General features: G+C 34.3%; 1 protein-coding gene across 5 annotated transcripts in view; it reads left to right on the top strand.

The window, feature by feature from the left end:
* The window catches only part of RSPRY1 (ring finger and SPRY domain containing 1), a 68,780-nt gene that overhangs the window by 21,697 nt on the left and 21,521 nt on the right, over nucleotides 1-25,562 (top strand). For all 5 annotated transcript variants that reach the window (XM_074211259.1, XM_074211258.1, XM_074211255.1 and 2 more), the window contains 8 exons: nucleotides 4,683-4,735; nucleotides 7,327-7,439; nucleotides 8,704-8,830; nucleotides 10,391-10,449; nucleotides 11,753-11,819; nucleotides 12,606-12,737; nucleotides 14,107-14,222; nucleotides 14,955-15,098. In XM_074211259.1, the coding sequence (XP_074067360.1) occupies nucleotides 4,683-4,735; nucleotides 7,327-7,439; nucleotides 8,704-8,830; nucleotides 10,391-10,449; nucleotides 11,753-11,819; nucleotides 12,606-12,737; nucleotides 14,107-14,222; nucleotides 14,955-15,098 (811 nt within the window). The remainder of the gene's footprint in view (nucleotides 1-4,682; nucleotides 4,736-7,326; nucleotides 7,440-8,703; nucleotides 8,831-10,390; nucleotides 10,450-11,752; nucleotides 11,820-12,605; nucleotides 12,738-14,106; nucleotides 14,223-14,954; nucleotides 15,099-25,562) is intronic.

The raw sequence follows: 25,562 nt of genomic DNA, 5'->3' as shown, positions 1-25,562 counted from the left end.
CTTTTCTATTTCCACAGGAGGTAGCATGGTGCAGTATAATCTAAAGACTTGGCTTCATATGCTACCTCTAATGTTTTCTCCTTGTGTGACCTAGGCCCTAGGCTTCACTTTCATGCTGTAAAAATAAAGGGGATTGATTGGTTGGTTAAATGACTTCTGATACCTCTTCCAGCTCTAAGTCTGTGATTCTGTGAAAATTATGGGATTGGATTACATGCATTGTTGGTAAGGTCCCTTTTAAGCTTTGATCTACAATCCCCTAAAAATTAAAATCTCCAAAAATCTAAATATGTAAAACAGAAATATAAGTTATAAGTGTCACATAGCACATGAAGTCAATATTTTACAGTTTGAATTATTTTAGCATTCCTTCAAATAGTTTTTTTTAGTGAATTTAAAATGCTTTTATTTATAAAAATTCATTTTGTGAGACAGCTAGGTGGCACAGTTGATAGAGCACCAGCCCTGAAGCCAGGAAGACCTAGGCTCAGACACTTAATAATTACCTAGCTGTGTGACTTTGGGCAAGTCACTTAACCCCATTGCCTAGCAAAAAGGAAAAAAGAAAGTTCATTTTATACATATTTTGTACATTCAGAAATACATTTAATGTAACACTGAAATGACATTATTTTCTGTTTTTAATGTATTGATACACAGTAAGTTTGATGTCATTACTACTCCAGGGAAATAGATGAGAGAGAGAAAGAGAATATTTGTGCGTGTGTGATTGAATTGGTTTCCAAGAGTAGCTATCAGGATTTTATTAGAGGAAAGAAAAAATAGCTTTAGAACTAACTATTGGAGGAGCAATGAGTTCAAAATGCTGAAGAGGTAGCTTTTAACCACTCTGTGTCACTACTATGCCACAATTGAATACAAGGGGATGAGAGCTTGCCCTGTTTTATATATTAAAAAAAGCCCTCTATATAGAATAAAAATTACTGATAGTATATGGGACTTTTGTTTAGAGAATTCCAACAAAATATTGTGCTTTAGGGGAGGCTAGGTGGCTTAATGGATAAAGCTCCGGCCTTGGAGTCATGAGTACCTAGGTTCAAATCCAGTCTCAGACACTTAATAATTACCTAGCTGTGTGGCCTTGGGCAAGCCACTTAACCTCATTTGCCTTGCAAAACACCTAAAAAAAAAATTGAACTTTGAAATCATCCAGGATGCAATAACTGATTTCTTTTAAGCACCATTTACAATACTATGAATGGTTGTGCTAAAGAAATAAGGAAGTAAATAGCAAGTCAAGTTAATTTCAACCCATTGAAAAAGCAGGTGCAAAGCAGCTTTTTGCTAGTTTTCAAAAGAATGATTAATGGAATGGCAGTGGGACTGCAGACTCTTCGCGAGTCTCCAGAAGGAATCCCCAGTAATGAATATACTTTAAGACAAGAGGAAATATATTTTGAAAGCTCATTACATTAAACAAAAGCAGTGGGATCATAGAAATAAGTCTTCTATGACCGGAAAAGCAAAAGCAGATATGGAAGAAAGTAATACAGAATACTGTGAAAAAATTCAGTTTAACACTTTAAATAGTTTTATAGATCTGGAAGAACTTTTTTATTCTACAGTACTTTGAAAAGGAAGTTTGACCTTAGGAAGTTTATTGGGGCCCTTGAAACAAAACTTAAAGAAAAAAGATAATAGTTCAAGAACCTGTTAAGAAGAGTTTTCTAAAATTAATTCCTTTCTATACTGCTAAAACAATTTGTACTTCATCCTTTCTCTAACATCTTTATTTAGGAAAAGAGTACCTTTGATTTGTCTAGAGAAGAACACAATTTTTAATATTACATATAGTAAGAACAAACTTGGTAAAACCAAATGGTGCTTTTTTTTGGTCATAATTTTTTTCTCATTTTCTTTTCCCCACCTTCACTCTGAAACAGCTAACCATTGTTAGCATGTGGCTCTATCTTTAGCTAAATTTTTCTTAAAATAACATTTTTTGCTTTATGTAAAAATATTAAAATAAATTTCCTTTTTGTAGGGACCACCCATGCAACTTTGAAGTTTGGGGTTTTTAGTCAATAGTTTTAGTCAATAGTGAAAACTATTTAAGTTTTTGGTCAAAATTTAAAATTATTTCCACTTTAACTGTGAAAACAACCACTCAAAGCTGCCTTTTTTAGAATTGATTAATTGCTCATGTGCTTGAACTTGACAGAGCTATAGGTTGATAGATTTAGAGTATTAATAAGACTACTTTAAACTATTTTACTGTAAAGTGCTTGGGAGAAAGGATCATTCTGCTTGCCTACCCATTTTATCCATCTGAGACTTTAGGTACTTGTATAATAACTACTGAGACTTCTAATAGTCAGGTCATTATCTATCTCCTGATTTGAACTTCTGTCCTACTTATTGACCTCTTACCATCTCTGATTTGGCTAGTTGTCTTTATTGTAGAATTAGGCAGAAAATGTTTCTAAGAAACTTAACAATAAATAGATATCTATAAAGGATTTCAGTGAGTTATCAGTTGTGACAGGAGCATCAAACCAAAAATTAATAAACCTGGTTCTAGTCTCTACTATGCCACTAATCACCTCTTTGATCTTGAGCAAGTACCCTCTGCAAGCCAGTTTTCATATTTGTCAAATAGGAAGCTTAATCTAAATTCTAAAATTCGAAGAAACTGTCTAGCTCTAAAATTGTCTAATTCACTTTCTTTCATGGGATCTCATTTTCCCATATTTGTCACACTTAACCATTTCAAATCACTTTTATGTGTCTCTGAAGAGAGGCTGGTTCTTTCTAGTCATCTTTTCTTTAATCTCTATAGTTTGATTCCATATAGTTTTAAGATTTCTTGACTTGGACTAGGTGAACTTTGAGGCCCTTTCCATCTCTAAATCCTTTGTCTTTAGAATTTTTTCAAAATCACAAAATCTCTAGAGTTGTATAGGACTCAGAATATCTGGTCTACATGAACAGAAATCTCAGTAACATCACTGAAAAATAGCCATCTAACATTCATTTGATGACCTTCAGCACTACTACTACCACAACCTGAGATTCCCCATTCTACTTTTGGACAGTTATAATTATTAAGAGATTTTTCCTCATATCAAACCTAGATCATTCTTCCAGTGATGTCTACTCACCGTTCCTGGTTTTAACCTTTCAAGTCAAACAAAGCAAATCTGATCTTTCTTCTGTACTTGAACATAGCTATCATGTTGCTCCCCAAGTCTTTTCTCTAGAGTAAACACCCCCAGTTCCTTTAACCAATCCTGTTGTGGCATAGTCACCAGTCCCCTCACCATCCTGTTTGCCTTTCTCTGAATACTATATTATTAGGTAGGTAAACTATTGGGACCTACAATATACCCAAATATTTATCACATACATTGCTTGTGACATTCAAATATAGAAAATATCAATTAGGCATTTATCCCATCTACCAAGTCTCTACTTGATTCACCAGGGACTACCACTTTAAGTTCAGATAGCTGACTATGTCCCTAATAAGGATGTTCTACAAGGCTGTTTATAAGTTTATTCTGTAGGTTGAACTGGGTAAATCAAAATGATGAGAAGAACCAATTGGGTGTTTCCATCACCTCCAAGAGAAGCATAAAAACTCAGCTGGACAATGACCTGATAGCACTATTCAGAGATCACTGACCTTTGTGATGTATGGTCTTGAATCATGATCACTTTGAAAATGACTGCATTTCCAGAGATAGGTGAATTGGAAAGTAAGACTGAGGTGCTGAAATTCCCCAGCTTAGAGTCATCTGTGAAAGATATTGTCAGATCTACCAGGAGAACAATCACTTTATAAGCCAAGTGACATCTTTTCTACTCTCTATGGGTTTTATACTTGTCCCACTTTGACCCATCCTCGTCTTGGTTCTCAATACTTAAATGGGTTGTATACTCACTGTTTGGTATAGTCCATCTTTGTAGTTCTAATAGCTATATGAGCACTACATTATACTTTTAGTGCCCTATTTCCATGTATACGCATGCTTAAACTATTTGGGTCCCTAATCAATTCTTCTTGAATTCACAGATGAATCTATTCATTTGTTTCTGTATTATAGCCCTAAATATGAACTAATGAAACAAGGCAGACATATTCTATCAGTGTTAAATGAGTGGCATCTAGAACTGAACACAATTCTCACCTTTTTATGGATAGCCTCTTTCTACCAATTCGTGTCTTTTCAAACAGAATATTTCTCTTAAATCTTAGAAATTTCAATCGTCACTTTCAGTATTTTCTATAAAATAAAACAAACAGTAACAATTATGAATTTGTGTTGAACCTTAATTCTTCCCCTAGTAATTCATTTAGGTTTCCTTTTTTGTCTTTATGGAATTTTTACAAGCATATCATGAAGGTAACATTTACCTTCCTGAGGTCCAGAAGGGTTAAATGCTTTGGCAATGTTCCTTCCATCTAATAAGATTTCATTTTATAAATGTTCATTTCTTCTTATTTTGTTTAATTACCATCATGGGGAGATGGACATTACAAAATGGACACTTTATATAAGCATTAGCCCTTATAAGTTTGTAGCTCATGGTTTCTTGCCTTCCTTCCTCTATATTTATTCATTCATAGTCTCCTCTTTCTCCTTCCCACAACTGAATTTTAAGTTAAAACTTTCATTTATAATTTCCCAAGCTTGACATTTTAATTGTCTATTTTTCAGTGACCAGGAACCTCCTTATTCAATGATCACATTGCACGAAATGGCAGAAACAGGTATCATAACACTTTTTTTCCAGAAAGAATTATTAGCATAAAGAAATGCTCTGTTGATTTTTTTCCAGAAAAAATAAAGTTATTCATGTAAAATAGAGTTCCTATTTGAGAAGTTTGAAATGGTAACATTAAGTTTTGATGTACTAATAAATGTATGTGTTTTAAATGCAGAGGAAACTGAACAAGGACCATATGCAGTTTTTTCCCCTAAACATATTGTTCTCACCTGCTTTAAATATATTATCTCATCATCAAATGAGAACTATGGCTATAATATTTGAATGTCTGTTAGTTACACTAATCATTTCCATAGCTATTCTTAGTTTTTTTATTGTATGGATGTTTTTGTTTTGTTTTAGTTTTTATTTGCTATCATTGTTTTATATTGCCTATATTTCCCAATATGTCCATTCCCCCTGTGCCTCCTAGACAAGCTTTTCCTTAAAACAAAGATTAAAAATGGGGGGGGGGGGGCACCATTCAACAAAACTACCAAATCAGTCAACCTAGTCTGTTATTTTCTGCAGTGGGCCAAGAGATTTGGTCTCCTGTGATAGGGGCCCTAGTCTTTTTCTGACCTTAGTGACTCTAGACCCTGGCACGAATGAGTTCAGGGTTAGCAGAACTTGTGGTGGCAAAATCTCCAAGGCTGTTTTTCTCCTTAACACTGATCTGATCTAGCTCCTCGCGCGTAGCCATTCTCCAGAAGTCTTTCCCTGTTCTTTAGTTTAGAAACCAGAAGCCCCTGCCCCTGCCCCTGTTCCTGTGATGAAATACCCAAGATAGCATTTTGTAGAGAAATCTTATTTAACTTAACACCTTGGGTATTTCCCAAAAATTCATTTGAACCTAAGTCATGCTTTCCATATAAGGATAAGTGAAAAAAAGAGAAAGTAAGGCCTAGAAGGAAATTTATTAACAAGCCATACTTCTATGAAACTTTATAGTTTATAACCCCTCTTATTACCAGTCAAAAAAGCTATTAGGGGGAAAAAACTCCAAAGTGCTAAATGCTTCAGAAACTGGGAAAAGAAACTAGAATACTTCATTTTCTTCCATAGCAGAGCAGGGAGGAAAGAAAGAAGCAATAAATGGAAATGGAAATGGAAAAAGAAGTAGGCTAGAACCAAGAGTAAAAAGAAAGGGAATGTTTGTGTAGCCAGTTCAAGATCAGGTTCCCTAATATTTCCTGATCCCCTAACCTACCTTCATCGTGTGACCTGACCCAGACGGCAGAGCCTACTGCCCAGGTCTTATTCCCATTGCTTGGTGAGATAGAAAAAGAAAAGTCTCTATTCCAATTCTTTTTGCTCTCCCAGGTTAAAGTTTATTACATTTTCCCAAAGAAAAAACTTAACTGTGTGGTGGTTGGGTTCTATGGTGATACTCATTTGCTTTAGAAAGAGTCTATGATTTTTGTCATGTAAATATTCCCTGCAGACCTTTTACTTGATTCTGTTTTCATCCATGATGTTCTAAAAATCCTCCATAGATATATCAATATGCTGATGAGTATACTGGATGATTCCTTTACTATTTTGAGGATGCCAGCATTAGTACTCAAACTATCTATTTGTAATATTACATTCTTACAATGTGACCAGTCCATTCCTATGTGTCATTTTTCACATCACTTATTTTGTACAAAACAACAGTCATTAACATGAGTTAGATATATCTTTGTACTCATCTAAGAACCTAATCACCTTATGTGATATAATACATACCACCATAATATATACATTTTCTTTTATAAGCAAAACATTTTCCCCAAAATTTAAATAACCCATTTATGATCTCCTGTTCACAAGTTGATAACAAACATATTTAAATATTTTTGTTTCTCATTTACATGAAGAGACCTGAATTTTTTTTTTATTTTTTGTAGGAGAAAGCTAGTTGTTCATGTTTTATTCATGGCAAATAATTTTTCATTTTGTCTTTCACCTTCTAAATAATTATGCCAGTCTTTCATTCATCTTGACCAACAGGTTTCAAAGCCAATTTTCTATGTAATAGAGAACAAAATTTTCCCTACCTCCATTTCCTGCTCAAGCTCCCTAAACATACCACAAATTGGAATAATTCACAAAGTTTCCCACATATGATTTGTTTCATTTGGAAGTAGAAAATGAGGTTTAACTCTTCTAAACTGACAGACAAAAGAACAGCCTTTGCATATAATTATTTGGAACTGAGGAAAAATGTCTATTAATAATCTTTCTATTTTTAAACTAATTTCTTAAGCATTACTATGATGCTATACCATACTGATTTATGTTTTTAAACTTTGTCCTTAGTTCTCAAAGAGAAATCATTTTAAAATACATTTAAGAGAGAATTTTTAAATGTAGCTTAAAGGCCATGGCACAAAATGTGTAACTTTTTAGAATTATGAGATTTACCAATTAAAATTCTTTGATTGTGGCCATCATAAGTTGTTTTAAAAGCTTCTTGGTAAAGGCCACAAAGGTTTTCCCATTTCAGTGTGAGATCATCTTATTTTACTTTTATTATGACTTGTCTGCCTATTCTTGAGTTTTAAAAAATAGTAACTCCACCCTCTGATAATCTCCTTGATTTGGTCGCAGATGAAGGATGGTTGGAAGTTGTGCAGTCTTTGATTAGAGTTATTCCATTGGAAGATCCATTGGGACCAGCTGTTATAACATTATTACTAGATGAGTGTCCATTGCCAACTAAAGTAAGTTAATGCATGTGTAACTTCTACAACTGCCACTGACACAAATGCCCAAAGATGAATAAGAGTTTGATGTGAACTATTTCCTTTTTATGCATTAGGGCCAAAATGTTGTTTATTATTAACATCTTCCTCCTTTGTTGTCCCTCCATTGGTGGAGGGCCTGCAGAAGGGTGTCATTCCAGGAGGTTTTTTTTGAAAACTTCTTTTTTTTTCAAACTTAGAATGAAAGCTACTCAATAGGAGCATTTTTTAATCTTAAAGAATTTGATTTTTCTAAAGTTCCTTTGTGATCATAATATGAAAAAGTATCCATAAGTTAGAAATAATGACTTGGCCAACCCTGACCATTCAGATCATAAATTATTTTGTTTGCTGCATATGAGGGTAGTAAAGGCACTGTAAATTTCTGGAGTAAAGAAGAAAGTGGGAAGGAGGGGGTAGCAAGTGAAAACTGGTTAGATTTCTTTTCTGTAGGGTTGAAATATGTGAACTATAGGTTAGAAAGGGAAATAGAAATGTCTGATTTGTCATCCAAAATTCTGTTTTATCTTTCGATTCTGTGTCAGCACTTTTGCTCAGCACATTAACAAATGTCCAGTATACCTTTGTTACATTTAAAATGACAGTGTAAGTCAGTCATATATTGATGTAATCCTAACTTGCTCTCTTTCGTGTTACTGATTTATTTTACATATGCCATTGACTCCTTTTTAAAAAGATAATTGAGTTGATCACTGGCTTCCTTTCTTGTACCTTATATGAGTTTCAGGTGCTCAAATTCAGTATGGCAGACCCTTGTGACAGAAAAGAAAAATTATTTTAATAAGTTATTAAAGAGCTGACCCTAAATTAGGCCTCTGAGATTTTTTGTTTCAGTTTTGGTCAGTGCTGTATTTTTTTTTTTTTTTAAGAAGAAAGGCACTACTGAAATAGTGAAATTTCTTCACCCCTGGATATACTTAGTTCCCATTGCCTCCTGTTGGATTTGCATCTGCCTCTACTTGGTCTTTTAAAATCAGTGGCATAAAATGGTGCATCTTATATATTTAACACAGCAAGTGTATTTTGAATGATGTGTAAGGCCAGTCACTGTTGTTGAAATGAACAACTTTGAAGTTGCATGATTTAATGTGAGTACATTATGTCCTTATCACCTGATAATGATTTCCATTTCATTGGTTCTTAATTGTTCTTTTCAGACTCAGGTACACCAAAGAAATCAAGATGTAAATAAATTAACTCCACTTTGTACTTTTTCTTTTAGGATGCACTTCAAAAGTTGACTGAAATTCTAAATTTAAATGGAGCTGTTGCTTGCCAGGATGCTAGTCACCCTGCCAAACATCGAAACACAACAGCAGTACTAGGCTGCTTGGCTGAGAAACTCGCAGGTAATTATGAGAAATTTCATATTTTAAAATTGTAATCAAACATTATATTATGGTTGAGAAATGAGTTTTGGTTTGGTTTGGTTTGGTTTTTGGAAAAGGAAAAGGTAGAAAATGAGGTCCACATCAGTAAAAAGTAATTTAATCTAAATGGCTAATTTTTAAAGAATATGATAAAATACTTCATTTAGCTTTTAAAATTGAGAAGAGGGCTTATGAAACCATATTCAAATACTACAACCCACAATCACTACAACAAAAATAAAACAACTTTTAAAGTATGTCTAATTACTAGAAAAAGAAGAACCTAATATGGGAAAAAGAGAAAAACCTAATCCACTTATTGATACTGCCTAAGATTTGGTGTGAAAAGCAGAAACAAATCCTTAGATTGGGAATTGGGTGAAAAGATTGGAAAACATTGCCACAATTTATTTTTGACACTATCTTAATCCCTGCTTAAAATTTGAACTCACCATCATTCTTGAAATTCTGTTTTCCCTAACTTTTAGTAAGTAAAATCTTCTTTTTTTTTTTTAACCTGAAAAGTAGAACTTACACCACACATACCTATTTTCATATCTATTTGGAATCTTTTAGGATAGTCTAAGGAATTGTTAAAGTCTTGTGTTTATTCAGTTAAAGACATAAATGAGATCACATCCTGGAAATTAATTTAAGTACTAAATCTGTCCTGTAGACCAGAAGTATACCACCTTGGTAAGCACTATGTTATCAGAATTCTTAGTTTTCTTTCAGTTGGCATTTTAAAGGGAACATAAAAGTTCTTGTTTTTCCACACCTTTTTAAACAAAAGGTTTGGATTTAATAGGTGTTTTTTACCTTACCATGGCTTATGTAATTGCTTTGGTGTTTGAAAGCCTATAGCTAAAGGTTTTCTAGAGCTTTCATTTCTTTAGAATGAAATCATTATATAGATTTACTAAAATTTAATAATGACAAGGAAATGATAGATTCAGATTTTTATTTCAATTATTATAATTTGTAACTTTATATACTGCCATGTTTCTTTTGATGTAATCTTAAAACCTTGTACAAAAGAGATTTTTTTGATAAAATAATTGATCCTGCCCCCCCCAGATCAGGCCACAGAAGGTTCATAAATCTTCAACTGTAGGACCTAAGAGGTAATCTAGTCCAGATCCCTCATTTTACTTGTGGAAAAATTGAGAGGAGAAATTACTTTCCCAGGCTCAACACAATTAACAAAGCTGGAATTCAGACTCAGGGCTTCTGGCTTCAAATGTTTTTTAACCAAACCAAACGATATTTTAACCATACAATTATAGACTACTGTCTTTTTGGTACAACTTAAAACTGTATCTAAAAAGTTTCAAAATTGATCTACCTGAATATATGTATTCATACAGGAAACTTGAAAGTTAATTTCAAAGTGCATTTGGTTATCTTACAAATAAACTAGGTAACGTATATAAACCATGTAGTTGACATATCAGTGCTTGTTAGTATGAAAATGTAATACACTAGTTTTAGAGATGTGCCATTGTAATGACATATAACATATTTATTGTTGCCTTATAGGTCCTGCAAGCATAAGCTTACTTAGCCCGGGAATATTAGAATATTTGTTACAGAGCCTGGTAAGTGATGTTTCAAAGACAGTTGATGTTGACAGTCATCTAACTAATGTATGTTTTGTTGTTAAAAAAAAAAAAAAAGACAGCTAGGTGGCACAGTGGCTATGGCACCTGCGCTGGACTCAGAAGGATCTAAGTTCAGTTAAGGCCTCAGACACTTAATAATTACCTATCTGTAGGACCTTGGGCAAGCCACTTAACTCTTATTATCTTGAAAAAGAAAAATCCTCTAGATTGGGAGAGGAGGGAAATTGGAAAGAATTGCCAGAATTTATTTCTTAAAATGCCTTAAACTCAAAGTTTGAAATCACAGTCATTCTCAAAAATTCTCTCATTTCCCTGATTTTTAATAAGTTAAAAACTCTTTATCTTCTAATCTAAAAAATAGAACATATTTCATTTTAGGGAGGATAAGGTTTTCTATTTTCATGTCTATTTGGAGCCTCTTAGGATTTGGCTACAGAATTGTTGAACTCCTATATTAAGTATTTCCTCCAGAGATACAGTACAGATTGACATAGAAAATGAAAGCAATCATTAATTTTAGATGTTTCCCATAGTTGTCTTTATTTCAAATTATGTTAAAATTTGGTCGTAAAAATAGAGGGGAGTATTTTGCTGAAGTTAAATATTTTTTAGATTATTGTAGCAAATATTTACATTTTGCCTTAAGATTTGTAAAACAATTACATATATTATCATATTGATCCTCATAGCAGCAGAGATAGGGGCAATTTTTAATCCTCATTTCACAGATGAGGAAAACAAGGTTTCAGAGGCACTAAGCAATTTGCCTGGATCATAAGATTGTCTAAGGTAAAACCCAAGCTTTTTTTATCTTTTATTCCAGATCTAGCATTCTCTCTAGTATGCTGCTCTGACTTTAAACTTTAATATCATAAAATTGCTTCTAAAACTGATTTATAACTTCCTCATGTTCTTCCAGGCTTCTTTGCCCTTAACTCAACCTGGACCTTGGACAAGATTTTTATATAATCCATCCCGTGGAGGGTACAGTGACATTGAATAACGGTGTCACCAAATCCCCAAAATTTCTAATTTTCTCATTAACATTTTGAATTTAACTCTTTACTGATAACTATAGCCAATATGGAAAAACTTTAGGGAAAAAAAACTAGCATCATTCTTGATGACACATAGTGTCAAAAATGTTCTAGTTCCTGTGGAGTTTCAATGTTTATGATATTCAAAAAAGAAAGTAAAATCAAGAAAGTGAAATTACATATGTAACTATTTGGGACCAGAGAGAGATTGGAATTGAATATGATAATTTTTTTTCTTTCAGAATTTCCAGTCCCATCCTACAGTCATGCTTTTTGCACTAATTGCACTGGAAAAGTTTGCACAGACCAGTATGTATACAGTAATCTCTTGTAGTAAAGTGCTACATTCAGAAATTCTGATTTGCTTGTTTAGTGGATCAGGCAATGCTGTTAATTCTAACATGTACACCTATTCTGTTGCAAAAATACACATTGATATTACTGGGCTATTAGCAACTCAATTAATTTTAAATGTTGCATAAAAAAATTATTTTTAAAAGTATACAGGATGAATTTAGGGCCTTTGGATGTGCCACAAATGTAATATATACTTAAGTTACACATGCATAACCTCTATCAAATTGCTTACCTTCTGGGGGTGAGGCAGGGTAGGAAGAGAATTTGAACTCAGTTTTAAAAATGTATGTTGAAAATTGTTTTTAATACTTAATTGGGGAAAAATAAATATAAAAGAGAAAAAATAATATATATTTGATCATTTTAAGTCAAAATACCTTAGTTTATTTGCAAAGTAAAACTACAAAAGAAGTTCTGTTTACAATCCCTCTTCCCTCCCTCTTCTTCCCTCCACAGGGTTTACTGAGGTTTTTTTTTAACCTTATATGATGGCATATAGCATCTCTCTCAAGCACTACTTTTTTGTTGAGATGCTTGTCCTGACATCCTCTTGTTCTTAGCCTGTAGGTATTTTGGCTAATTTCAGGAAAAATATTGACCATTATTTGACATTTAATTCATATAAGCCAGACAGAAAGTAAACTCTAACTTCTTTTCTTCCAGGCTACAATTTAGAATTATTGCTTTTTTCCCCCCACTAGTTACTAGCTAATTCAAGTCTTGATTCTTTCCTGCTAGGTGAAAATAAAATGACTATCTCTAAATCCTGTATTAGTGACCGTCTTGTCATGTTGGAGAGTTGGACAGAAAATTCTGACTATCTGAAACGTCAAGTTGGTTTCTGTGCTCAGTGGAGTTTAGACAATCTCTGTAAGTTATTACATTATTAAAATGATTTCCATCTCCACTCAAAGTTATTTCCATTTACTAACTTATTATTTTTCTACTAATGATTCATTCATTCAACAAGTATTTATTAAGTGCCTACTGGGAGCAAGGCAATAGTAAGATAAGATAAGGACACAGAAATACAGTGGAATACAAAGTATTACTGTAGGTGAAATCAAGTGGAAGTTGAATATGAGAAGACTGAATTTGTCCCTGAAAGATCTGAGAGTAGGATTACTAGCAGAAAGGTATCTCTAAGAGTCATCCAGACAAGTTGTGTAGGTTGCCATAATTCCAGCATTCCCCTGCTCATAAATCTTAACTCAAAATTATTTCCTGTCACGTTAGTTCCATAACCCTCTACCCTCCCTTTTTTTAAGGTCCTCCTTAACCTGACTGTACCCTAACATCTCAAACTGTTTACCACACACACACACACACTCTGACATAACTAAAGCAATATTCTTACTGTTCCATGAACATTCTGTACCTATTCCAGTCTTCTGATTTGATTCTCCTCTTCCCCTCCTTTGTTATATTAAAATCCTACCTATTCTTCAGTTCAAATTCTACTTCCTTTATAAATGTTATCTTAACTATTCCAACCTCCCCCCTCCTCTGAACAGAAATCAAGCATGTGGAGTCTGAACCATGAAATTAGGTACAAGTATTTCACCATCTTATATTTGACCTTTTTGATACTGTCTTATGCATTTCACATCATTTGTTACTTTGTCTCACCCTGACTCTACCTGTCTGTCCAAACAGATTGAGACATGTTGATAAACTTCTGGGGGGGGGAGAGAGAGAGAGATTCATGTGTCTCGAACATGTTGGTCATGTACTTAATGCTTAATGGATACTTATTTGAGTTTGAAAGGAAATCTTCCATGGTGACTGGAGAAGATTGATTAACTTATCTGTCCGTCAATCAACAAGCATTTGTGAAGCATCTTCTAAGAACCATCTAATTTGCTGAGTGCTAGAGATAATAAAGACACAAAATAAAATAATTCCTTTCCAAGCATTGTCAAACCAGATCATAATCCCCAGTCTACAAGAATTCAGCATATTATTTCACATAAAATAAAGAAAATTGTGTAATGTGTGTATTTCTGTGATATGGGAATTGAGATTGTAAGTATAAGAAACATAATGTTGAAAATTCTTAGCACTTTCCTTGACTTCTAGCCAGGCATACTCACTTACATGGATGTATAAACAGAACCACCATTTGGCATGACCAACTTGACTTGATCTTCAAATCACAATTACAGCTATTAAACTGCTGATTTCATTCCTTAACAGAGAAATGTGATTTCTAGCAGCATGGTTTATTTTTCTTTTGCAGTTTTGAAAGAAGGCAGACAGTTTACTTACGAAAAAGTGAATCTGACCAACATTAGGGCTATGCTGAATAGCAATGATGTTAGTGAGTATCTGAAGATCTCACCACATGGATTGGAGGTAAAAAGCAATAATTTACAGTTTTGAAAAGCTTAACATTTTATTCATCTATGATTTAGTGCCAAAGCCTATACTCTCAAAAATTATTTTCGTTTTGACTTCTATTCCCATTCAGGGTTTCACTTAGGAACATCAGAATTTGTCAGGGTTTTTATACACACACACACACACACACACACACACCATCAGCTATCAAAAAAGTTTAATTTAACACAAAAAAAAAATACAAAGAACCTTTACCTTATCCCATAAACACTAAGGCAGTTCCCCTTCCCTCTCTGGAGTTCCTCTGTCTTCCCCAAGGACCTATACCATCCTCCAGACTTATAGTATTACCCTAAGTAGAGCCCTTAAATGAAAAGAAATAATTTGAAGTTGCTTAGAAATTGGCATTACTCCCTTGCCCCACCATGCCTCCTGTTCCTTCCAAAAACTTGTACTGTACTCTAGATGTAGAGTCACTTTATTGTAGGAAACATCTCAGATTTTTAGAACAGCTCTCCCCTCTGATAGGTCTCACCTTCCTTTAACGTCTACAGAACTCTCATGAGTCTCCTCTAATTTTGGGTAATATGTGTATTGTGTTCTGTACATGGCAAGGAAAACAGAGTCTCAGTTTTTAATAAGAAGAACATTAAATGTGCCAGGCAGTAATTACAAGCACACTAAACTTTAACAAGCTTATTGTCATCTTTCAAGTAATTGTTAACTATCATACCATTTGATTGTCAGGCTCGATGTGATGCCTCCTCCTTTGAAAGTGTGCGTTGCACATTCTGTGTTGACTCTGGGGTATGGTATTATGAAGTTACAGTGATCACTTCTGGAGTCATGCAGATAGGCTGGGCCACCAAAGACAGCAAATTTCTCAATCATGTAAGTATGTGAATGAAATGACCCTTAAAGCACAGTTACTTTAATTTTTCTCCATGTTTAACAGAGAAAAATGGTTTCTTGGGGGGCGGCTAGGTGGCGCAGTGGATAGAGTACCAGCCCTGGAGTCAGGAGTACCTGAGTTCAAATCTGGCCTCAGACACTTAATAAGTGGCCTTGGGCAAGCCACTTAACCCCATTGCCTTGCAAAAAGAAAAAAGAAAAGAAATTATAAAAAAAAGAAAAATTGTTTCTTGATTGATATTGAATTTCATATTGTTTGGATATTGAATCTGAATCTCCCAAGGTTAATCAACAAGCATTTTATTACGTATCCACAATTTATTAGGCACGAATTTATGAATAGGAGAAAGCCAAGAAATTTCTCCTGGCTTCATTTTCTTAAGTCCTAAAGGTTTAATTCTTTATTAGAAGATAAGGGGGCAGCTAGGTAGGCAGGGAATAGAGCACCAACCCTAGAGTCAGGGGGACCTGAGTTCAAATCCAGCCTCAGACGCCTAATAATTGCCTAGCTGAGTGACCTTGGGCAAATAACCCCAGAGCCTTAAACAAACAAATAAATAAATAAGTTTTTAAAAAAATAATCATGCTTATATGGTGTTATCTGTTACCCTTACAACTCTATTTCTAGCTCCATCCTAGCTTTGACCTTCGATGATTTGTGTTGTGACTTAGCCAACAGTTTATTTCTTCCTGTTGTACAGTTTTTAGAGGCTTTAATTGTTGCCCTCCTTCTGAAATATTACCAGTTTGTTGACTTAGCTGTAGTTTTCACTTGCAATTTATCAACAATAAATAGCACCAATATTTTAAAAATATTTTGTTTCCAAAGGCAGTAGGATGAAATTTTGGAAGAGCAGAGGAATTATATAGTTACAGTAATTACACTGACTGGGAACACTTAAGTGTTTAGTGCAGTTTTTCTCTCTGCCTTTTTCCCCAACAGATGAATGACTTTGGTGTTAGTTTGTCAGTCTCATCACCCTTTTTCTGATAATCGGGCTATAAGCCAGTTGTGGCAATCAGAATTCAATCAGAAATATGATTTAGAAAATCATTTTCCATTTTCTTTGTTGAAAGGCCTGCATTTTTGAAAATTGACCTTGGTTGGAGAGGGTTATTCGAAATCCCCATCCCACATTGGGATCAACCTTGAAAATGACATAGCTCCAGATTAAACATTTCTCTCATGACTACGGTGTTTTTTATGAAACACCAAGAATTCATTGAGATACCCAAGACTCTTGGCTAAAGGAACAATTCTGGGGAAAAGGACTAATAGGACAAGTTGAGTAGAGCTAACACTAAGGATAGGAAGGATTTAGTTTTGGGGGGGGAATAATCTAGGATATTCTGTAATATGTTTTAATTGATGCATATTTTTTAAAAGTATTTTATTTTTTGTTTTTTTTTCAACTACATGTAATAATAGTTTTTACCAATTTTTTTAACAAAGTTTTGAGTTTTACAATTTTTCTCCCTCCATTCCCCTTGACAGAAAGCAATCTGATATAGACTTTATATTTATAAACCATATTAAACATAGATCAATATTGAACATGTTGTGAGAGAAGTGTCAGATCCAAATGGAAGAAAGCAAAGATGAGAGTGAAAAAAAGAGATAATATATGAGACAACTTTTAAAAATTGAAGATAAGCTTTAGTCTTCATTCAAACTAAACAGTTCCTTCTCTGAAACTGTGTAGTCTTTTAAAATTGTCTTTGATTATTGTGCTGCTGAAATGAGCAAGTCCATCATGATTGATCATGACCTGATGTTAATGTGTATAATGTTCTTCTAGTTCTGATCATTTCACTCAGCATATTGATGCTTATTATTAATAATACCCCAAAGTAATAATAATAGCATTTACTTGATACTTTAAGATTTGCAACACACTTTACAAATATTATTTCTTTGATTGTCACAACAGCAGGTTTTACTATTATTATCGTCACAGACTTTAAGTGATTTAGCTAGTTATATAGGTAGTGAGTGTCAGAGCTGAGATTTGAACTCAGGTTTTCTTTATTCCAAATACATCTAGGTGGTACAGTGCTGGACTGGGATCAGAATGACTCATCAGTTTGGGTTTCAATCTGGCCTCAGACACTAGTGCCCTGGACTAGTCACTTAATGCTGTTTGCCTCACTTTTCTCATATATAAAATGAACTGAAGAAGAAGGTACAAACCACTCTGGTATCTTTGCCTAAGATAATCCCAAATGGGATCAGAAAGTTGGACATAAGTGAACAACAGTAATTCTCTGGTTCCAAGCTAGTATTCTATCCACTATACTACCTAGCTGCCTCTTCTTGGCTTGTAATATATATATATAATATTTAAAAATTCATAAAATAATTTTTCCAAGCAGGAGAGGGAAGTTGGGCCATTGCCTGGTGTGCACAATGGTCTTCTAAAGGACCAAGTAAAATCAGTCAGGATCAAGTTCCCAATGAACTTCTGCTTTGGTCAAAAACCTCTTCTGTAGCTCTGTTCTATAATGCATTGTCCGAATAACCTCAGTTCCATGATGGCTCAAGTTTAATGTGATCATTAATTCAGAGTAGTTCCCCTGGGCAGTGAAAGCCAAATTGTATGAATGACCAATAAAGAATGATTTTCAAAGAGATCAACATTATCATCATCGTCACTATCACAATCCATATTTGTGTTTTTTAGTAATTAGTTTTCAGAGTCCTTTCACATCCATCCTTAGAATATACTCCTGTTGAGGGCAGGGATGATTATCCCCATTATATAATTAAGGAAGCCAAAGCTTATAGAAGTGGACTTAACTAATGCTACACTGCATTAATAATATCTAGAGCTAGAACCCAGCTTTCATTAAACCATGGGAGTTATTCTTTTTATTCAAACATGGGGAGAAGTTAAGAGATAAAAATTATCCTGTCTCCTTGTGTGTCAGCAAAATTCAATTCAGGCCTGGAGGAAACTTAATATGTCTGTAGCTGAGTATTACAAATTGTTTTTAAAAACTTAACCAGTGAGACTAGAGTGCCAGATAAGTACATGGTAGATGATGCTAGTTTATAATATATAATAGCAGATGGTTGGTTCCTAAATTGAAGAGGCTTAAAAAAGAATTGGGGATGCGGGGTGGGGGAGGAGGAGCCAAGAGCAGTCTATCTTTTAAACGCAGTAGGACATAAAAATAAAATAAAAATGAAAGCAGTAGGAAAAACCTTGGATTTCTATCTATATGTTTTTCTTACCTAAATACTTAGTTCCCTGTTAGAAGTTGATAAAGTCTAAGTTTTTTTTCCACAAAGTTTTCACAAATGCTAACATTTGTCACATATAAAATTCTGCTTCAGATGGGCATTGTTGTTATTGTTTTTAGAGGTTAAAAATGTTATAGTCATACAGATGCAGTGCATACTTTTACAGGATAAGTAATTCTTGTTATACACCCAAGTCTCTATGGATTAGCATTTCTTATAAAATAAGACTCTTTAAATTCCTCAATGTGGACTTTTAGTTTAGAAAGAATAACCATATTCCAAAGACTCTTTTAATAATGTTATTAGTCATATTAAGAAAGAGGAATGTGCATTATCTTTTTGTGGTCATGCACTAGATGAGAAGTGCATTAGCACACATAATTCAAAGGTGTTATCTAATCCATAACTAATGGACTAGTTATCTAATCCATAACTGATGAGAAGGAACAGGAAATACTGGATGGCATTTGGAAAGTTGCTATATATTTTCAGTGATTTTAAGTTGCTTGCTTTCTGAAAAAGTTTAAAATTTATCATCAAATCAGGTATGTTATTTATATTAGCATTCAGTCCCTCTGAGAACAAAGGACAAACAACAATGAGAGATAATAGATAAACCCCTGCTTGTTTCATTGATATCAGCAGTAGTTGTTTTTTGGTATCATTGTTATGTCTTTGTCTTCCTTTCCGGAAGAAGACCAAGAACATTAGGAAGGTGATGTCTTGACTTGCAAGTGAATTAGATTTAAGTGAGGCAGGGCTATGCAAAGTCACAAGCCTCACTCTTCCAGAACCATCTGGGTCCAGTAGGAAGACAGAGATCAGGATGACTGAAGGTGGCCCAGGATGCAGTAAGAGATCTTGACCTTTTTAAGCTAAGGTCTTTCCCAGGGCTCAGATTGTTGGAAACTCCCATTTCATTTTTTAGGCTATGTAAGAAATGAGGAGGCCCCCCTCCAAAAAAAAAGAAAATGTTTAAAAATATCAGTCTGGCAGGTGAAGATCCTCAGGAAACAATTATTAATCACTCTGAGCTATCAAAATCCAAATGATGACCAAATGAGGATTGTAGCCACATTTTTAACATGAGCCTTGGGGTTCTTAGGTAATTTCTTCTTGTTGTCAATTCCAGAGTAAATTCTTTGGGGATTTATAATTATGCTTCTATGTTTACTATCAATATATTTGCATGCGGAAGGTTTGATATAGATGAAAATGAGGACTGACAGCAAAACATATTTAATCTGCTTTGGCAGAAAGGGGGTGGCCTATAGGCATGTAATGAGCCAGACTTGCCCAACGTGTTGGCTTATTTTGTTTAACAATATTTCTCTTTCAAGAGAGGGTTGTATTCAAGGGGATCAGATTGGAAAATAACAGCATTGGGGTGTAGGGGTTTTTTCCTAAGCATCAATAAAATGTTTCTTTACAAAGTAATTAATAATAGCTCTATTGAATAATAGAGATAAGGCATTCAAAACATATCTTTAATGAACCCTAACCAAAATTTTAATTTGTTTGTAATTCTTTTAGCAATAATACCTAATACCAACAGACTTCTTGGGGGTGTGTGTGTGTGTGTGTAGAAAAAAGGTGTCTGGGAAAAGTAGAAACATCTCCAAAGTTATATAACTAACTGCCTTATTTCCCATTTATCCACCTTAAACTAATCTTGCTGTGATTTTTTCATTCATTACTTAAAATATCCATACCTGATTTTTAAATCACTGAACTCAAAAGGATTTTTAGAAAAAATGTTTTCACATAGCTACTTTACTTAGTCCTAAGTAAGGAGAGCTAAGGGTTAACATCACAACTAACCCTAAAAAACAAGAATACATAAGACTAAATTTCTTAGTAGATAGAGCTTTGTTTTAGAATTTACTGGGAAAAATAGCTTGCATCTTGAAGTATATAAAATAGACCTGGATTTTATTTTGTTTTATTCCACTTCCAGGATTTTATTTTTATTTTGAAAGACCATTAGTCAATAAGTCATAGAATAATAGAAATTAAAGATAGAAATATTTGCCTTTGTCCCTCAAAAGCTGTCTTGGGGGCTGATTTTGAAAAAGAAATTAGGCTTGTCTAGTAAATGGCAAGGAAGACTGTTATTATTTTTGATATGTTATGAATTAGTTTCAGCTGGTGTCAGCTATTGAAGGGATATAAGAATCTAGAGGTTCACAAAATTGTTGAATTGGTGACCTAGTGGAACCTTGATCCCATGTATCTGATGCCTGCTAGTACATCTGTCTTTGACATTATGGAGCCTTTTTAGTGATCCTAAACTTTGGACACAAATCCAAAGTTTTTTAACATGATATGCTATACTACTTCAAATCATGAAGTTCCACAATCTCTAAGGAATAAAAATTACAAATTACCTAAAAGACAATGAAAAGATGTTACCCATGAAAATTGCATATTAAAGATAATGCAAAATATATCATCAGAGGCTGAAAAAAAAGGTCTCTTTTTTTAGTAGAAAGTTATGAAGGAGGGGCAACTATGTGACACAGTGGCTAGAGCCCTAGTCCTGGAATTAGGAGGACCTGAGTTCAAATGTGACCTCAAAACACTTAATAATTACTTAGCTATGTGACCTTGGGCAAGACATTTAATCCCATTGCCTTGCAAAAACAACAAAAAAAAACTAAAAGTATGAAGGAACAGTTAGCTTGCATGCTGTATTGGTACTTATTTAATATAAAGAGATCTTGGGGAAATGACCCTCCTGTAGACAATTTATTGGAGATTATGGAGGAGATTCATGAGAAAGTATGGATGGATTGTAATTTGCATTATTGGAAGGAGTACTCACAGCAGTGGAATGACAGTGCCATCAAGTATTGACATATTCAGTAAATTCCTTCTTTATTATCTGTGCTACTGAATGAGAAGTAAATATAACCTGGATACTTGATACTTCAGGAATCTGTGATTTCATCAGTGTTGGTTCTCCTTTCCCCAGTGCAGATCATAAAACCCTCTGTCCCTTAGAAAATTCTACACAACCCCCCAAAAAAATTTTGTTTAAGCCCCTTCCTTTATTTGTATAAAATTATGGGAAAAAATTATGCAAAGGTACCAGAGGATGCAGAAAAACCAAAATGAAACAATCTGTCTCAAAAATTACATCATATAAGAGAAGACAGTATGAGGAAGGGAAAATACTGACTTAAAAAGATTTCACATTAGGATTTCAAATCTGAGCCCCCTCAAAAAAACAAAAAGTTGACAAGCATTTTTTAACTTCTACGTTCCAAGCACTCTACTGAGTTCTGGAGATAGTTTTTTAAAAGGCTAAAAATATCACCTGCTCACAAAGAGCTCAAATTGTGTAATAGAGGCTTATTATACTAATAATGTTATAATAACAACTTATAAATAAATAACTAGATATATACAAAGTATATGGAAAGTTGATCAGAGAAAATGACACAGCTGGGAGGATTGATCTGGAGAGATCTTCTGCAGAAGGTGGGATTTAGTCTTGGAGAAAAATTGGAAAACTAAGAGATGAGATGAGAGGAGACAGAACATTCCAGGAATGGGGGACAAAAAAATTGGATAGGAGATAATTATGATTGAAGAGTTGTAATTGAGCTAATGCAACTGAATTATAGAATGTGTGGAAGAAAGTAAGAAATAAGATGATAAAAGAAGACTGTACCAGTGAGCCATGGAAGTCAACAGAGCAGTAGAATGATGGTCTGCCCTAGAACACCATTCTCCAAAGGCATGAGCTATTGAAGGGGGATGCAGGAATCTAGACGTTCACAAAAATGTTGAATTGGTGACCCAGTGGAACCACTGTACTCTTAAGCCAGTGGTTTTCAATTTTTTGACCTCAGATCCCCTTTACATTCTTAAAAATTATTGAAGAGCTTACATTTATGTAAATTTTATCTATCTGTATTTACCATGTTAGAATTAAAACGTTTTAGTATTGTTATGAAAGTACTTTTGACCTTGTGGACACCTGAAAAGGTTATCAGAGATCTTCAGGGGTCCCTAGACCAGACTTTGAGAACCACTGGTTTAAGCTTTGAAGTACTAAGACCATCTGTGAACTTGGCAGAGTTCATAACAAAGATGCTGTCATATGGTTTCTTTAGGCAGTTAGCATTTCATTTTAAGAATATTAAAAAAGTTTTCTGATACTCCAGCATGGGATGTTGATCTAAAGAAAATCAAAAGGTGAAAAATATGACTTCCAGTGTGCCTGATTTGCTGTTGTGTTAACTTGGAAATGAATGGTCAACTGGGGTTCTGCTCTTTGTGTGGTTGAATATTTTCTGAATTAGTTCTGAAAGAAGTAAAAGCAAAAGTTTATCATACCTATCATACCTTCAAGAAGATAAAGACATGTTTAATAATTTTAAAAAGGATGTGGGAATGCTTTTTAAAAAGCAGTGGAAGGGGACAGCTAGGTGGCACAGTGGCTAGAGCGCTGGCTCTGGAGTCAGGAGGACCTGAGCTCAGATCTGGCCTCAGACACTTAATAATAACCTGGCCATGTGATATTAGGCAAGTCACTTAGCCACATTTTCCTGCAAAAAAAAAAATTTAAAACAAAAAGCAATGGAAGATAACTCACATTGAATTGGGGGGAAAAAAATTAAAGAAACTCAAGACAACAGAATCTGTTTCCAGCCATTTACCACTGAAGAATCTCCAGCACTATCAAAGATTAAGAATGGAAAATATGAAGAAACAAAGAAAAAAAGTGGAAGAATGGAACTTTTTCAGAAAAGTTACTAAGTCTTCATCTGGAACCTTCAAGAGATCTATAGCCAATAGTGAAGAATTGGAGTACTATACAGCTATTTTTCCAACAGGCAAGTTCCACCAAATGCTTTAAAGAGGAGTCTTCTAAGTTACACTGACATATTGTTTCTAAATTACCATTCTGTAGGATTTCAGCTTTTCCTTAAGGAAGAATAGTTTTTACATAAACTTTTCATTGCAATTTGACATTATCTAATTTGGTGTATTTCAAAAAGTGTTTATAAAATACCTTTCCTTGTATTAAGTAAAGTGATCATAGTTATTCAAGTATCAGGAAGATATCACATGCTCAAGTAATTGAGGAATTCATCATTTCTTAGAGTAAATCTTTGATGAAAACAAATTTAGATTTCTCCTTTACTTTAGATTTTTTAAATTATTTTAACTAAAAATCTAAAAACAACCTTTATCATTTTAAACAAATTCCAGGTGCAATTTAAGTTAAAATGAAGCATATACTAATAATAGAGGCGGGGGGGTCTAAGAAACACTGGAAAGGTAGGAAGGATCACCTTATGAAAAGTTTTAGATTCCAAATAGGGGGGGTTATATTTAAACCTGGAGTAATAGGAAATCAATGAAGCTCATTGAGCAGGGTGTGAACTTTAGAAAAAATTGTTTTGTCAGCTGAATAGAGTTTGGATTGGAATGGTGAAAGAATTGAGGCAGGGAACCATTTGGAAGGCTATTACAAGAATATAGGCAAAAGGATGAGGAATTGGAAGAGGTAGAGTTGAGGTGGGAAGTTTCTTAAACAATCAGCCCAGGAACTATTAACAGTTATCCTTTAAAATGAGGGTAATGTCAGGGGCAGTTCCTAATAGATCTTCTGATATAAAAACAATTATAAAGGCCAGAAGTAGTAGAAGGAATATCAAATCTGTAGCATAGATGGTGATACATGGATGTTATTACTTAATCCCCATTACAAAGCTATCTGTATCAAGGTAGGGTAAGAACATCATGGGCCTATTGCCTATATTCTGTCCCCAAGGTCTGAGTTGATAACAGTGACAATCCTATGCTGCTACCCATCCAGTGTTCTCTGAATCACTAGTCCACATTTCTCTCGCCATATCCCCATCATAACCATGGTACAAAATTTTTGCTCTGAACATCCTTCTATGAGATCTTCACTCAAAAATTCAAAACTAAGTATGGCAGCTAAAGGATCCCATTTTCTTCCAAATGTATTCCAGTTCTCCTTTCATTGTAAATGTCACCTGTCCTTTATCTCTGAAAAGCAAAGTTTCTTTCGATCCCTCAAAGATTTTCTAGGAAAGAATTGTCCAGCCATCCTGAGGAAAGAAAACCTGCCAATTTTGAGGAATGAGAATTCTTTCCCTAGATTGCATAGAACCTTCTTAGGGGGCAGAAAACTCAAGAACCAGATAAACCTCACACATAGGACAGAATAAAGAAGAACTAGAGAGGATTAAATACAAGTATTCAGAAGCAAGTCCATCCTCATAGTAAACTAGCTACCTTCATTAGAGGTACATAATGGAAGGGTAGGTTCTGTAAGGACTTGATTATGGCTGCTTGATTAGCAGACCAAATGGATACTACAGTACCCTACCCTGAATAGGTAGGAAAAGCCAGTAATCAATTTGACAATCAGGCAGATCAAGAACAACTTAGGATCATGCCATATTGATCCAGTAAGAGTACAGTAGACCTGTGGGTTTTCTTTTCAGCTTATGGGAGAATGAGGGCCAATAGCTTATTAACGACTACATCTGAAATTGTATACATTCCTTCCATTCAGTGTTTTCCCCAAAACTTAGTGGACTTTATTAAAGTTGATCTCCTACCTCTTCTCCCATATGAGCCACCATGCAACATACAGTCTATTCCACTATGGTCTCATTGCCTTATACTAGTAGTTGTTATTTTCCTTAGAAGGTGGGGGCTCTTTCAGATCTCTGCCCACTGAAATATGACAATATGAAAGAGAATTTAAATAACCCTGAGCAAGAAGGGTACATGAACTTCTTCCTGATGAAAACAACCTTTCAATGGGAAGCAGTTTCTCAGAAAAAATCTGAGCCAGCAGGGCAGCTAGGTGGTTCAGTGGATAGATCACTGGCCCTAGAGTCAAGGGGTCCTGAGTTCAAATGTGACCTCATATACTTAATTATTACTTAGTTGTTTGACCTTGGGCAAATCATTTTACCCCATTGCCTTGCCAAAAAAAAAAAATTGTGAAAAAAAAATCTTATCCAGGAAATTGGAGAAAAAGTCATGGTGACAAAGTCAAATATGACCACAGCAATTGGCATAACAATATTATTCGGCTCCCAATAATCCATTGTTAGTCAAATAACCAGTTGTCTTCAACCACACAGGGTCATTATAAATATAGAGCTTGTTTAATTAGGTCTCCAGTTTTCTTCACCTTCATT

Source organism: Macrotis lagotis, chromosome 1 (assembly GCF_037893015.1).
Source record: "Macrotis lagotis isolate mMagLag1 chromosome 1, bilby.v1.9.chrom.fasta, whole genome shotgun sequence".
NCBI classification, from domain to species: Eukaryota; Metazoa; Chordata; class Mammalia; order Peramelemorphia; family Peramelidae; genus Macrotis; species Macrotis lagotis.
This window is presented reverse-complemented; position numbering and strand designations above follow the sequence as displayed.